Source organism: Phallusia mammillata, chromosome 1, assembly GCF_965637545.1.
Source record: "Phallusia mammillata chromosome 1, kaPhaMamm4.hap1.1, whole genome shotgun sequence".
NCBI lineage: Eukaryota > Metazoa > Chordata > Ascidiacea > Phlebobranchia > Ascidiidae > Phallusia > Phallusia mammillata.
In genome coordinates, this window is record NC_137252.1 from 21534317 (window position 1) to 21551071 (window position 16755).

General features: G+C 36.4%; 2 protein-coding genes and 1 pseudogene across 3 annotated transcripts; 2 read left to right on the forward strand and 1 right to left on the reverse strand.

Moving 5' to 3' along the window:
- The first annotated feature begins 1970 nt into the window (after positions 1 to 1970).
- LOC145215155 (membrane-bound acylglycerophosphatidylinositol O-acyltransferase MBOAT7-like) lies at positions 1971 to 9389 on the forward strand. Of its 2 annotated transcripts, XM_080083813.1 has the most exons (9): positions 1971 to 2315; positions 2560 to 2794; positions 2865 to 2994; positions 4866 to 5025; positions 5216 to 5402; positions 5467 to 5625; positions 5690 to 5860; positions 5997 to 6155; positions 8985 to 9389. In XM_080083813.1, the coding sequence occupies exons 2-9, from the start codon at positions 2580 to 2582 to the stop codon at positions 9181 to 9183; spliced, it is 1380 nt and encodes a 459-aa protein (XP_079939939.1). In that variant the 5' UTR covers positions 1971 to 2315; positions 2560 to 2579; the 3' UTR covers positions 9184 to 9389. The 2 variants fall into 2 exon arrangements, with proteins under 2 accessions (XP_079939939.1, XP_079939948.1); XM_080083822.1 differs by lacking the exons at positions 1971 to 2315; positions 2560 to 2794; positions 2865 to 2994 and adding an exon at positions 3129 to 3336.
- A 56-nt stretch (positions 9390 to 9445) lies between these two features.
- On the reverse strand, positions 9446 to 10627 carry LOC145215181 (splicing factor 3B subunit 6-like). The gene is made up of 4 exons (XM_080083838.1): positions 10477 to 10627; positions 10272 to 10390; positions 9812 to 9950; positions 9446 to 9719 (listed from the first exon to the last, which is right to left on the reverse strand). The coding sequence occupies exons 1-4, from the start codon at positions 10504 to 10506 to the stop codon at positions 9630 to 9632; spliced, it is 378 nt and encodes a 125-aa protein (XP_079939964.1). The 5' UTR covers positions 10507 to 10627; the 3' UTR covers positions 9446 to 9629.
- Positions 10628 to 12884: 2257 nt separating this feature from the next.
- Positions 12885 to 14465, forward strand: LOC145215171 (uncharacterized; annotated as a pseudogene).
- The last annotated feature ends 2290 nt before the right edge of the window (positions 14466 to 16755 follow it).

A 16755-nucleotide genomic window follows, 5' to 3' on the forward strand; every position in this document is an offset into this window, starting at 1 on the left:
AAACTTTTTTTGGTTGCGACGCCTCTGGAAAAGTTTTCTGGACTTGCGACGCACCAGCAAATAAAAGTTAATGAGGAAACAAAAAGCCACGAAACAGAACTATTCTGCGACGCCCTTGGAAAATTGAAACGACGCACCAGGGCGTCGCGACGCACAGTTTGAGTACTTGGCTAGGCTATAACCTAACTGACATAGGCCTACAGGACCATCAATAAACTTAAAAACGATTAATTCAGCGTTCGGGTGTGAAAATGAGTAAATCCAACAAAAAAATACAAGATGATTTACAATTCTTGACAATGCACCAACCAACAAAGTATAAAACTCATTGATCCTGTACTTAAGTTGGTATAAACAGCTTTCGATTTTGGACAACTAACTAGGCCTATAGATAATTAACTATAGCCTATAACTATAACATATGTGTATGAATGTGAAAGTATTTTAAGTTACTCTCTCTCTTGACCAAACAGCTGGCACAAACCAGCGGTAGACAGAAAAAAGACGGACTGAAACAAAAACTCTCTCCTTTCGGGAAGCGATAATTATGGCGAAACAGCTGCGAGCTGCCACACCATTAGAGCGCAGTAGTCGTTGGGTTGGTAATACGATCCGAGGAACACTTTCCGCCAAAGTAATCGCAGACCTGCTGTTCACGCAAAGGTAGTTTGGTTGTAGCCACATGTGTTTCGTTTTTTATTTCCGATTTTAAATAAGCAGCTAAATTCGAATTAAAATTGCTAAACAAATTGGAAAACTGGAAAAACTGTTGAAAAACACTTACAATTTTATTACAGGTTTATGTGGGCATTTTCATCGCACTAGTGAGGTTTGCAAAAATATTAACTCTAGCTTTCTCAATTTGAGATTTTAGTTGAGAACTTGAGATAATGTCATCTTTAAAAGAAAAAGGTGATTGTAAAGAGCGCACGTCAATAGATTGGCTCTCAGGTCTCAGCGGAGATTTATAACAAACATATGACACGACTACCGGTATGATTAGACCAGTGGTTCTCAACCTTTTTTCTTTCGTGGCCCACTTTTATTGCACAAAAATCCTGTGGCCCAGTAAATTTTTGTGAAAGAAAGAAACAACTATACAATAGGTTCAGAACAAACAAAAACTGCAGGACATATTTCTAACAGATAATAAGTTCAAAATAAGTTAATACAAAAAAATCATAAAACAGCACTTTCCCTTCTTTAATCAAGCACTTTAAGTTATGACCGAATAATTGGACAATTGATACGCTGCTATTTTCTGTCTTTATTGGAATCACAAAGTAGTTTATTACATCATAAACATATGGGGTTGCAGAAACTCAAAGTATATTCAAATTAATTTACATTTGGAACACTATATACGGATCTGTTCATAAGTTTAATGGTGAAAATAACGGCCCAAATAGACGTTAAAAGCGACATGCTTTATTGTTCAAACGTTTCGGCAAATGCTCATGCCATCATCAGTGATATGAAGGCCACATCAATTGCACCCAGTTATATACACTTTAGTCGCATAAAAGAATGGTCAGACGCACACATTTGCAGGTGGCTTACACCTCGCTTCTGCGCACCTTTTTATCTATCGTTTTTACGCGACGCTTGTTTCGCACCTTTTTATCATTCTTTTATGCGACTAAAGTGTATATAACTGGGTGCAATTGATGTGGCCTTCATATCACTGATGATGGCATGAGCATTTGCCGAAACGTTTGAACAATAAAGCATGTCGCTTTTAACGTCTATTTGGGCCGTTATTTTCACCATTAATTTACATTCCTTCTCAATTCCTCCCCAAGCCATTATTCTTGTAAAATTGAGTGTAGGGACACAAATGAAAATTCTTATAAAAAGCTTTCTATTTGATTGGTCTGTGGCCCAATCAAAATGCTTCCATGGCCCACTGGTTGAGAACCGCTGGATTAGACTGACGTCAGTGCAATACAGTGGCTACATTGTCATTCGTAGCAACTGATCTATATCAAACATTCTCTCCAAAAAACTCGTAAATTTTCCTAAATGCAGTGAGCAATGACGTCGTTCATTGCCTTTAGGGAAATTTCCCTGAAAAGAAAACGGCCATGTGGTTGGCTGCGAAGCGAGTGCAAACCAGCAAGTTACTCTGTTTTGTATGTGGCATGTTTTTCGACCCAAGAAAGTGAAGGCATGAGCTATATTAATTACAAGACAAATAAATAATAATTGAAGGGGTTCTAAATATAGTTGCTTAAGTATGCTGCTGCGTAAGAAATGCGATTTTTCCGTGAAAAGACACATGCTTCAGCTTCCAAACGTTTTTGTGAACTAAGCAGGTAAAGGATATTTCTGTTGAATTTGGATAGGTTGTTAGTTTCAAAACTTTATTTGATTTTGCTGCATTTCAGTGGAACAGTAGGGTATATGCTGAACCAATATACTAGGCAAAAGTTAGCGATTAGACATAGGACATAGCTATTGCAATGATAGATAAATGTATTGGTACTGAATTTACAAAATGTTATTTCATGTACATGGGCATACACCACTTAAAATCTAATTACCAGGTGTTGTTGCCAGGTTCTCTTGTGAATTTTGCAATGATAGTCAGTAGACGTGAAGCAGCATATTCCTTGCATATTTTTTTCTCTCTAATACTTGGATTGCTCTTTCGTTTTGCAAAAGTGAAGCATAACAAAAAATATGTATTTTCACTCATTGGAATGTTCCAGATCATATGTTTTTGTGGTGTGGAAGGCTTGCATTTTGTTGTGATGGTAGTTGTTGCAACATGGATGATAAAAAGTAATTTTTTGTAAGTATATTGTTTGAATAGTGTTATTTTACATATTACATATAACCTTGATATATATTTTGTACTCAAGCAAAAATCCACGTATTGTTTTTGTGTTTTGTTTTGGATATCGAGTATTTTTTTCATCATTCATATATATTGGCTTGCCAAGAAATGAGAACAATCTTGCTAATGGACTGATGCTTGTTGCTACTTTAAAAGTAAGTTGCTTGAAGGATGTATTTTTTTATGGGAAAAATATTTTAATTGGCAAATCATTTAATTTATTGTGGGTCCCCTTTCCTGAAGGGGACACATATTGTTTTTGTCTATGTTTTTTTCTTCCGTCTAACGCGGATTCGTTCCCATGTTTTGGTCAAGAAAGAATGGTTCAAACTTTTTCAAATTTACACACATTATAGATATTGGTCTAAAGATGATCCATGTGAATTTTGACCCTGTTTGATCCCTCGGTTCACCCACAGCCCCCCAAAACGTGAAATTTTTAAAACGGCGATACTTGCTAAAGCAGATGATTCTGGAGTTTCATACTTTTTTGATTGGTACATTGCAGCGTATTTTTAAGAATTTTGTAACTTGAAGTTATATATATCCATTTTCACCCCGTTACCCCCAAATATTTGTTTGTTTGTTCACATGTTAATGAGGTCAGAAAAACAAGACTTAACCTGCTGAAATTTTAAACAACTGTGGATAGGGTGCTCCTTGTTGGCTGTTAAAAATTTCAGTGCAAACGGCTCAGTAATTACTCTTACAGCCCCAAATATGTTTTTAAATGCTGTCTTTTGTCAAATTTGTGCTTGCTCAGTGCACAGCTGACGCAATGGGAGTGATTGATGATAGTGGCGCACGGAAAAAATAGCCTCTGCTTCACGCATGAACGCAGTCGTCACTTGACCATTTTCTCACTGGTTGGAATTAAGATGTTACGATGTTAGTTATATTGTGCTGCAAACGTTAATGTAGGTCAACTTATTGGTGTTTCAAAACGCAGAGCGACAGCGCTGCACGATTTGTTACACCTGTGTAACGTGACTTCTCAAACTAAAAGCGTTAATAAAACTGTTTCAGAACAGGTTTTGGACATAAAAAGCCCAGCTAAGCAATCGTATTGTTGGTATGTAGAAACTTAATGGCGCCAGGGAACGCTATGTGCGGATTAAAAATCATAATTCAACAAACAAAGGGCTATTAAGGGGAAAAAAATGTTGAAACTTTGTTAAAAGTTTAAATAGTTAGACTCATCCATTTTCCACCTCATGAAAACAACGCGCAACTCTATGTAAAAAAAAGCCCAATTGGGCACAAAATGCACAAACATGCCCACTGAAAAGCGAATATCTCGGCCTCATGCATAACTTGTTATATTGTTATAATTGTTATATCAATTGTGATATCACGCAGTTTTGCGTCTTATGGCGGTTAACGACAGGCCCCTCCTGCCGCGATCGGCACCATATCTTTATCTAACAACATTAGCATGCCGCGAGACAATGATCGCTGACAGAAATGAAACCGTTAAAAATCGACGCTAACCTCTGTTGTCTGGAGCTTTGCATTGACCCCAAATTCTTACCTACCATATGCATGTGCCATTCATCCTGTTACGAATTCAGAATATATATGTGTGTGGGGACCGATTGGTTTTTGCTTGCAGAAATAATGATGTTATAACAGGCCACAAAAATATTGGTACCATGCTGAATGTATCCATCAAATATATATCCCTTACAATTATGGATGGTGCATAAATATGGCACAGTTTCTGTAAAATGAAATATTGATAGGAAAACTACTATTTCAGTTTAACAATGATTGTGGCCTATTTTTACTGTTACCAAATCGCATATGCATATGTGTGGGGACCCGTTAGATTATGCTTGCAGACACAATTACGTTGTAAGGAAACAGATAGGGACCCAATGAAATGTAGGTGCTAAATATATATCCATTATAAATATAGTAAATGGTATATGTGGTACATCGTTAAATATGATGTAGTATATATAAACTGGCAGTATATAGGAAAACCACTATTCTAGTTTTTATCTATTGTTAATTTCTTTCACAGATGATAGTTGTGGCCTATGAAGTGATGGATTTTCGAACAGTATCTAGAAATGGTGAAACTAAGGAGTCCTACAGAACACTTGGTGTTTTGATTCTTGCAAAGGAACCAAGCACACTAGACATCTACTGCTACATGACTTGCTATTGTGGATTATTCACAGGCATGCCATATGTTAAAAAAGGATGTGCACATCTTGTCTGAATAATAACCTAGCTCTTAATTGCTTCCTGTAACATGTTGTTAGTCATCTTAGGCTTGAGCACAACAAAGGTGCACATATGGCCAAAAAGTTCTCTTTACAACTATTGATTTTATTCGAATTTTAAAACTTTGTGTTTCAATTTACACAGGTCCAATTTATAAGTATCGTACCTACCATGATATGCTGGTTTCAACTTACCAACCGGTTACAAAGATAGTGATGAGGAAAATGAAAGAAGCACTTTTGGTTGCAGGGTTATGTTCCCTTGTATTTTACAATTTAAATATAAACTACTTTGAAGGTATAAATGCTTATTCCGACTCTTTGATTATCAGGTACTGGATTGTGTTTGAGTGTTATTAAGGTAAGTTGAATGCAGAACGGGTCTGTCTGTTTTAGAATTCTCCATATTTACCCTATTGGATTGGCACTCCAAGTTCGATTTAACATCATTTGGATTTTAGCAGAATGTGGTTGTGTGCTAATAGGATTAGGAATGTATCCAGTGAAAAGCAAACCGGTGCCAGGCCAAGGACCGACTCATATTTTTGATGAAAAGTATGTATTTCATTTTGGAGTTTCTTTTCTACTCTAGCCTTTGATTTAATTTTTTGTGTTTTAGGTCAAAAATGCCAGATTACAACTTTGATACCATAATGAACAGCAAACTTTATGGTGTTTTACAACCTGTCATGTGGAAAGCAGTAAGAGATTGGAATTGTTGCGTTCAGTGGTGGTTGGCACATTTTGTTTACCAAAGCAACATTTTTCCTCGCCGATTGAAAGCTATAAGGTAAAGCAATATACAAAAATAAAAAAAATGTTACATGGACTGGCTGTACAACGGTGAACATGGTTAACATGTAGTTTTAATAAATAAACTGGTTTTGCTAGGTATGTTATTTATATCTTGTTCAATGTCTTTTCAGGGCTTTAGTAACGCTTTTCATGAGTGGTCTTTGGCATGGAGTAAAACCGGGATATTTAACATATTTGTTGTTTCCATATGTGGCATTTTTTGAGAGAAGATGTATATCTTTTAAAAATCATTACTTGCAATCACAACTTTCACAGAAAATTTATCTCAAGTAAGTTGTAAAAAAGTACAATTTTAAGAAAGGCAGTATGCTTAAACATAGGCTTGTAAATAAATTTAATTGAAAACATTGAAAATCCAAATCTATCTAGCATACAAAAGTTTGAACCAATAACAACAAAAAAACAATGTAGCTGATGAAAACATTTTAGAACAGGATAAATGTAGAAACATACCGTTGTAAACATGGACATCATCAAAATGCTTTATGAAAGTGGTATGTCACAACACAATTCATAGATGTCATTAACGTATGCAACAATAAAGCTATTTAGATCTAACATAACCAACAAACTTAAGACAGCATATTCTTAGCTTATTTTTTTCTTACAACAATAGCAAAGATGCATCCCATGTACATATGTCACTTAGCTTACAAGAACTGGCATTATAACAACTTGTGCTGGAAAAATGGCTGAATTTAGTGAAACGTGCGATGTATTAACTAAAAAGGGGGACTTGCTTATATATTTTCATTTTATATATTCCTTTACTGATTGACTATACACATCAATTTGCCTACTTGCATGATTGTTTTTACAGATAAAAACAAATGGGTCCCACACATGTGTTGATGCGAATCAGTTACTGTATACAAATGGTGCGATTATTTTTAGATTTGTAAGGACAAATTAGTAAAAGCATCAACCCCAACTTAAACTAGAAGAGTGGCTTTCTGATATACTTCCATTTTATATATTCTGTACGATATTTACCAATTTACATAACATAACACATCATTTGATTTACACATATGATTGTTTTTGTAAACAAAAACAAATGGGTCCCCACACACGCATTTGTGCGGATTTACAGTAAACAAATGTTGCGGTGATTTTTAGATTCTTAAGGACAAATCTTTAGAAAGCATTAACCCAACAATAAAAAAAATTTGTTCGTATTCTTTTTGCACTATTATTGTCATTACAAAAACATTAATAAAACGTAATAAATACTTTAATCTAATCTCTTGCTTTGACCCAGATATTGTCGTCCAAGGTCGGGTTTTGAACACAATTTTTTTTAGAAAGCTGTAACAGTTGTGTTACAGACACTTTCAATTAAAAAGCAATTTGCTACAAGTGTATACATAACAAATTGTTTTTCATTTAACTTTGTTTCGCAAAACGAGTACCATTGACCTGTAGTAACCTCTCAGGGTGCACACGCCAAATGACTGTTTGACCTTTTGACACCATTTTCAATAGCATGCCGTCCTTAGTGTTCAACAATACTGTTAAGCCTAATTTATACATGCCTTGAGTATTGACTGATAAATTGATTGTCAAAAAACGCTACGTTATGAAGAAAGTTCTGAACTGTGTTTGTAATACCGACTAGTTGACCTTAAGTAACCCGTGATCATGCGGCGGCCAACCTGACAACGAGCATTTAAAAAAACATTTATTTGGCAAAAAAGTCAAGTTAATTTTTTCATCTTTTCTTTGATTAACAAAGTTTTTCTTGACATATACAAAACCGAAGCACGGTTAATAGGTTTAAATCACGTCATAGGTGTAAAACCTTCGCCAAAACTAAAAATGTGAGTGATAACTTAATGAAACGACATAGCATTGCTGTGCAAAACAGCTGATTTCTAATCACTGAAACGACGTCTCGTAAAACGTCTGTCCGACGTCAAGCTGAGCCCTCCCGCTATCGTAAACCAGTGAGTTACTCTCTTGGTACTTCTGCCTACAGTGTCTTTCTTGACCAAACGAGCGTTAGACACATTTACGTTTCGGGGGCCTGTGGGTGAACCTCTGGGTCATTCGGGGTCAAACTTCTATAGGTTTAAGTTCAGATTGATAACTAACATATGTCCAAATTTGAATAAATTTGAAGCACTCCTTCTTTGCCACACAAGCGATAAAAACCAGCGTAAAAAAATTTACGTTTCGGGGGCCTGTGGGTGAACTGCTGGGTCATTCGGGGTCAAACTTCTAGAGAATCAAGTTCAGATTGATAACTAACATATGTCCAAATTTGAATAAATTTAAATCACTTTTTCTTTACCAAACGAGCGTTACAAACTAGCGTTAAAAATTTTACGTTTCGGGGGCCTGTGGGTGAACCGCTGGGTCAAACGGGGTCAAACTTCAGGACGATCAAATTTGGATTAATAACTAACATCTCTGTAAATTTGAATAAATTTGAAGCACTCTTTCTTGACCAAACGCGTCTTAACAAACCACAATATGTGTCCCCTTCAGGGAAGGGGACCCATAACAAGTTTTGTCCGTATTCTTTTTGCATCATTAAATTGTCATATATTTACTAAAGTACGAAAAACGAATAGTAAAATAATAACGTGACCTTCAATGACCCCTTGACATGCGGCAGCCAATCTGACAATGACCGTTTCATTGCCATTTATCGCGGGTTTGGGTTTGAATGTGACATTGTTTGTTGGTCGCTGGTTTGTTGTGAAATCCTAAATTTATATTTTATGAACAGAGTTAACCTTGGTAATTCGCATTCATTAATCTAACTGACAAGTGACAACACACAAACACTGTTTTTGGTTTTGGAAATTTTTTCTTTAGAGATTTCAACCTGCAAGGTACTTATTTCATAAAGCCCTTTTTTCGCAATAGAGTTGTGCCAGGCTTTCTAGGTTGGGTTTGCACTTTTTTTGTTAAATAAACGGGTCAATTCATGCCTGGCTTTACACTAGGCAACAATTTTGCCACATTTTCACCAACTTTCAGGCGACTTACTTGGCAACCTAAGCCAGTTGAGGTGTAAATTGCGTTTACAGCAGTTTTTGGATGTTCGGTTTATATCAGAGGTGCACAACCTAACAAAATGTGTTTTTTAGAATCCACTGGCTTTTTGTTACCTTGTTATGCACAGAAAGCTTTTTTATATGCTTCTACATGCTGGACCTCAAACTCATCTGGAATTTTCTTGTTGCAACCAATTTTGCTTGTCTAATCAGTCCTGTGATTATGATGTGTTTATGTGAATTATGCAAGTTGTTTCTTAAAAGCCCAGAGGAAAAACAAAAACGTGAATAATGTACATCTACCCCTTGATACTATTGTGCATTGTTACACAACTTCCTTCAAAAACTACTTTCCTTATCTTGTGTGCAATTTTAAATATATATATCTGATATCGTTTTGCTTTTATATCTGAACTTGGATATTGCAATAGTTAACATTTATTTTTATTTTAAGTGTTTGTACCAACTTTCAGTGGAATAAAAGTGCAATAAAGAGTCTATGTTTGTCAATAAAGCAGTCAGTTGCTTTGTGAAATCAAGCTTGCATTATGAAATACTGGAAAATGCATTTATTTTTGTACAACCAATAAAAAAATTACAACCACAATAGGTTGCCCAGTATGGAAATGGAGTGAATACACATTTTGATAACCCATTTTTATCAACTAAATGGAAGGGACGCTGTTTATCGCATTCACCATAGATTCAATGATTGTTGAGAGTAAACATTGCCTGGTTTCATTTGCTTGCATCTGTGTTTACTCCAAATGTTGCCTTCATTGTTTCAAGTTGTTGCTGCTTTTTGTCTGCATCCCTCTTTTTGAATTGCTAATTAAACACAAAATAGATTTGTTGACACAGTCTTTAAATTGAGGTTGAACAATTTGTAGGCAATTTAAATTTGTAAACATCTGTCTTACCCTGTTTGGATTATAATACAAAACAACGAGGTAGCGATTGCAAACATTAAAACCAGATAGATGGTCACAGGCATTTTTTGCATCAAAAATATCTTCATACACCACATATGCTGTCCCCTTTGTATCTGATGTAGTACCCCTGTAACAGAGTGCAAATATTTACTAAAACCTGGTATTGTTTTTTTAATATTTACTAAAAACCAAGTATTGTTTTTTTCTTATTTTGCCACACCACTAAAACCTACAAATTTAGAAAGACTCCTAAAACTTCGAAAACAAATACTCTGATCTGGAATATTTATATTTAAACTAAAAGATAGAATCAACCAATTTGCTGTTTAGTAAATAAAGACCAAGAAGTCTATTGCAGTATATTTAAGTTTATGAACACATTAAATGATCCATCCAAGTGCAGCTTGAATGATTTTTTATAAACTACATTCTGAACAGGAGAACTTACAATCTTATCTGTCGTATGGCTCCATATTTTCCAAAAATGTCATACATTTCTTCTGCTGTAATTTTGTATGGAAGATTTCTAATATACAATGTTCGATTTACTTCAGGTGGAAGTCGAACCTGTAAGTTTTCACACATGTGTTAAGGTTTTAGAAAATTAAAAAAGATTTTGCAGAAAGCAACCATAAAATGATGATAATACTTACATTTGCACGTCTGGCTGCTTGCATTGCCATTGTGCTGTTTTGGGTGATGATATTATATTATAAAAGTACTAATTTTACAAAAACTAAAAGTTTAACAAATTTTCGGTGAGGAGAGCTATAGTCTGAATTCTGAATAATATAATATTTTTGAATTAAAATTTTTGGAAGAAAATCTTCAAAACTAGAAAAGTGGATTTGCTATTTATTACCAATTTATAACTTCTATACCCTATTTGATGATTTACTTTACACCATTTGCCCTACTAACTTAATTAGTTGGGTAAATAAATGATGGGAATATAAGGTAAAACTTAACCATTGACACCAAAAATGGCATATTCTACAAACTTTACAAATTTTATCGAACCTGCTGTTGTTTACAAATTGCCCCTATTTTAGGGGTTATTGGTGGGGCTACAAGGTAAAACCCATTAATCTACACCTTGAAATGGTGTATTCTATAAATTGTCCAAATTTCATTCATTTCTGCTAGTTGGTTGACTGATGGAAAACTAATAAATAACTAAAGCACAATGACCCAAACTACAGTTCTGAAAATTTATTCAGTTTGACTAATCTTTAAAATTTTGACCACTACAGGTGTTTTGAACAGCACTTAATAACCATTCCGATGTCATAAGACTGTTATCACAACTGTCATCTGCAAAAACATCCAAAAAGCAATGTACAAACACAAGTAACATATGTTATGTTACCTTTACTACACTATTACACCCAAGAAACCAACAAACAAAAATGTTCTACACTTAGGGGATGGGGACCAGTTGAGGGAGCCCTAGAATCTAACCACCCGTGTTAGGAAAGAGGGTGGGGTTCGACAGAAAAAGAAACCTGACCACATGGTTTCAAGAGCTGGTAGGATGAGCAAATGCATACACATGAGGAATGAAACAGCAAGGGTCTGTTTGGGGAAATCGTCCTTTTTAAAGGTACTGGCTCAAAATACTACAGCATGCAGGCTCTATTTCACGTAATTTTTCGAGCGCTCCTAAGAAACATTTGTTACATCATAGACAAAAAATATTATGATTATGCATCAATGATCGCCTTCTTTTGTCGAAAACAATGAGGCATTGCTTGGTAGAGGAGACCCCTATATGACCAAGTATTGCTCATCCAGCAGTTTTATTGTAAACAATCGACGTTTTGACGTCCTATACAAGACGCCTTCATCACCCCTATATATCCTACATCAAATTGCACTATATATGGATCTGTATACTTTGCAGTCTGGGAAACGCAAGTTAGCCTATACATAGCATGAAAGCGAAACAAGTTTAAGGGAAAGCTCGTTACCGTTGTATAACAGAAAGTACAAACAATCGCCAGTAAACACAATGTATTCAAATAGCAGCATGTTTAAACTAGTGTGCCCCTTGTCTCTGGGGTTTGTTAGCAAGACAAATAAAATCTGCTTGTAAGTTACAGTTAGCGGAGTCACACAGTACTTGCATATATTTACACAATACGTAATGTTTAAATCAACCCCCGTGAAGTAAAATCAGCCCCGTTGAAGAATCTTACTCTACAGGAAAAATTCACTTTATTTAACAAAGTTTTTGGTGGTGATTGAATCATTTACACTACAGTAAATAAGTATAATAAAATTAAACCACTTGAAATAGTAATGAAAACATCATTTGAAAAAACATTGAAACAAATAGAAACAAAAAACAGACAAACAAATAAAAAATTGAAACAAAACTCCTTACTCCCATACCCTGTGGCCTGATCTAAATGAAGCCAATAAAACAAGGTAAAGGCAGAGCTTATCAAAGACAAAAAATGAACTACTATTACTAACGTTGTCTCTGGTAACATTAACAAGGACAAGCAACTATTACTAACGTAGTCCCTGGTCTCTGGTAACATCAACAAAGCCATCAAGGATGACAAGGACTAGCACCAGCAAGAACAACCATTGGAATTGGATGTCTCGTTTATCTACTGCATTTTTTCCGCTAGAGGTGGTATATATTTTTCCACAAAATCTTCATAAACTTAAATTTCTCATATTCATATGGTATGTGTTAACGTTACTGCTAATTTTAAACCTGCATCCAACCCGAATGTTCGTACACGTTGGAATTTGAGAAACTTGCAAAGTAGCAGAAAACGGGACTTGAACCCCAGAAATGCGCCACCGGGGCCACGCAGAAGATGGTGGAGCTACTAACGTACGAACTTAGGAAAATCTACTAACACAGGAACTCACAGACAGGCCTGCTAATTTCCAAAGGTGTGGCAACGGAGCATAGGCTTTTATATGGCAATAATTGCTCAGTCAGCAATTATTGCCATAACATAAGATAAGTCATCAATGTGCTGAGTCAGCAATTATTACAAAAATGTAAAATGGTAAAAGCCTATGCGCCGTTGTGCCACCTTTTGGAAATTAGCAGGCCTGTCTGTGAGTTTCTGTATTAGTAGCTCTTACACAGTAGCCAGGTTTTCTAATTTCCGATAAGTGGCGCATGCAAATATTTTAATTGCAATTTGCGTAAAATGTTGACGGTTGAGACATGTCTGGTGCTCATGGAGGAAGGAGCTATGAGCAAAAAGCCAAGTTATGCGCAGGCGGCAACCGACAGTGCAATGAGTGCACTAAAAAGACCAAACTGCTTGAGTTTTAAAGCAACGAAACAGCTTAAAAGAGAAGAATTATGGAACCTTATGAAGGAAATCAACTTCCCTTTAAGAAAAATCGTAGAAATAGCTGAAATGAAGGGCACCCTTGTGGATGTAACCTGCACAACAAGAGAAAACGTTTTGGACCTTCACAAGAAATTACTGGAGGTATCGTATGTTCAAAACTCGAGGCCGTATGAAAGCGATACGATTAATGTAGGCGTTGGATGGGTCCCGATACCGTTTCCAAATGCCTTAATTGTTAAAAACATGGAGGAGCACTATGGCAAAGTGAATAAAATAGTGCATAGAAAAAACAAAGAAGGACTTTTTCTGGTATGAGGATACTTACAATGAACAAAGTTGATCTAGAAAAAAAAAACCATACCCAGCTACATTCGAGTACATGGCAATGAATTTTATGTAACATATTATGGACAAGCAATAACCTGTAAATATTGTGGAGAAACAGGACACAAACAGCCTGCTTGTGCCAAAAGAAAAGAAGATTTTCCTTTGTTAGAAAACCGGCAGAAACAAAACAAAACCCAAGCAGCGCCACAAGACAAGGAAACTGGGTCACGCTTGCAAACCCTGATCTCAGATAAGGAGGTGACGACTCAACGCCTCCAGTATGATAGTGACCCTGTCCCAGAGGCATTACATGAGATTGAACAAATCAACCAAGGAGAACAGGAAATCTCGGCAATTATTGCCCCGGCAGTGACGCGCAAACGACCGCGTAATAGCCCAACAGAATTTCCGGAAAGTAAATCTCGTAGTCTATGCGAATACACAATCCCAGTAAAATGCCCAAGCTGCAACACCCGAAGCTTAGTGGACCCAGACTGCAGGAATTTCTTCTGCTGTAAATGCAAAAAAGAATATATAGTGGCCAAGACATGCTGCGATGAGGCAACCTTGTTCCTTTTGCCATAATTCGAAACAGAAACAAAATGTCAAGCACCGATGAGACTGATGCCATGCTGCAATGAAATGCAACCAGAATATATAATGGACGGAAACATGTTCGAATGCATCCGATGCCAAAAGTATGCTATTGCTTGTGAATATAATACAGTTAACGCTCTGCCTGAAATAGCTATGAGCAAAGAATGTTCCAATCCCGCCTGTAGAAGAAAAATTAGCAGTTGTGGGAAAAAAACGCTTACAATTGTAGCTGTGGGTTTGAGTAAGAGTGGGATATAGAAGAAAGTGTTCAGAAATATCAATAGTTTTTTTTTTGCTTTTTAACTTTTCTCTTTCTGTGATGTCTGTATTAAATGTTGCCTCTTTTAATTTGGTGGGTGTTAGAAATCATAAAAAAACGGAAAACTATATTTCACTTTCTTAAAAGGAAGGCATTTCGTATCATTTTTCTCCAGGAAATGCATTGTTCAATTAATGAGGAAAAATTATGGGAATTAAAATGGGGAAACAAAATAGTTTGGGCACATGGCTCTACCCGCAGTATAGGTGTGGCAATCCTGCTCACAAAAAAATTTTTGCACTCACCCAAAGTCGTAGAAATAGACCCCGAAGGGAGGTACGTTTTCATCGACCTCGAATATCTGCGAATTGAAACTTTGCAATCTATACGCGCCAAACAATGATAACCCAGTTTTTTTCGACACGCTTTTTGCCAAACTAGGCGAGGAGGATATCTCAAATCTCATCATAGGCGGTGACTTTAATGTAACGCTGCAGGATAATTTGGACAAGAGCCACGGGCCCCCTAATCCCAATCGTAATTCACGAAAGAGTATCCTCTCACATATGGAAACTTTTAATTTATGCGACGTTTTTCGTAAGATGCATCCGACCACCAAAAGATTTTGGCGAGTACAACTTAACCCTTTGGTAGCTACCCACATCGATTTCTTCCTGCTTTCGGAATACCTAAATAACAAAGTAACGATAGCCGATATTGTACAGGGGGTAAAATCAGACCATAAGATCGTATCATTCTCTCTGAAATTCTCGCAAAACTCCTAGAGGTAAAGGATATTGGAAATTAAATACAAATTTACTATCGGATAAGAGGATTATTTCCATCATCCAAAAAACAATTCAGGATAGGATTATAACATGAACAACGCTCAATGTGACACAAATCCGCATATACGGTGGGATGCTTTGAAAGCCGTAATTCGTGGAGAAACCATAAAATACAGCATAAAAGTCAAACGAAAAAACTTTGCTAAACAGCGGAAGTTGGAGAGCAAAATTGAAAAACTGGAACAGGAAATAAACCAAGGTAGTCCTGATTTAATAGAAAAACCAACCAAATTAAAAATTGAATTGGACATTCTAATAGAGGCCCAAACAAAGGGTGCGATGGTAAGAAGTCGAGTGGGCAGAAAAGGGCAAAAGAAATTCGAAGTATTTATTAAACCTGGAAAACGCCATGCGTTAAAAAATCGATCGATCAGTTGAAAATAGACAATTACGCTTGCTCAGACCAAATTGTGATCTTAGATGAGTTGGTAAAATTTTTTGAACATCTTTACCAAAAGCCCGATTCCCATTATACAACATCGGAGGTGAGTTCTATAGAACCGCATTACGAAGTTTTATGAGATCAGCGAACCGGTTAGCATTACTGGTTTCTGTCAATGGACTTTTTGTAACAGAACCGGCTGAAAAATATAACTTTTGTGATAAAACCGGCTGACAAAAAATTTGAATCCCACCACTGACACCACGCCTTTCAAAACTTAATTTGCCAACGTTAAATCAATCTCAGTTTGAAAATAGGGAGTTGCCGATTTCCGAAAACGAGTTATACGCATCGCTTAAATCTATGCCCTGAAATAAATCGCCGGGCCACGACGGATACCCTGTCGAGTTCTATGAAACATTTTGGAATGACCTTAAGGGCATGTTTAAGGACGCATGGGCTTATTCCGCGCAAGTAGGTCACTTCAGTCCAACGCAGTGCCAAGGAGTGGTGACCCTCATACCAAAACCCAATAAAGTCAAACAGTTTCACCAATTATAGACCTATAACACTGTTAAACGCTGACTACAAAATAGTCAACCGCATAAAATCCAACCTGGATCACCTCGTCAATCGAGACCAGAACGGGTTCATTAAAGGGAGGTTCATCGGGGATAATATTCGTTTACTGTTCGATGTGATTGACCTTGCTGATAATCAACAATATCCAGGGGCTAAACTGTCTCTTGATATGTACAAAGCTTTTGATACAATCGAGTGGAGGTTCATTTACGCCGCATTAAAAACATTTGGTTTCGGAAATAATGTTCTGCATTGGGTACAATGCTGTTACTCGAATCCCACAAGCACCATATAATTAACAATAATTTTTTGTCATGGCAAATTAGAATCAAAAGGGGGGTAAGACAGGGAGACCCTTTATCTCCAACTCTATTTGTACTTGCCATTGAATGCCTAGCTGCTCCGATGCGAAAAGATGACGAAGTAGGAATTCATATATTGGGCAATGACTCGCTCCTGGCAGACGATACGCTGGTTTATTTGAAAGGGGAACCAAACAATTTTGATCGAGCCTTTGCGATTCTTAATTAGTTTGGCCTTATGTCGGGCTGTAAAATAAACATCAAAAAATCGTTTGCGTTCTACATTGGGTCCAAACGATCATCGCT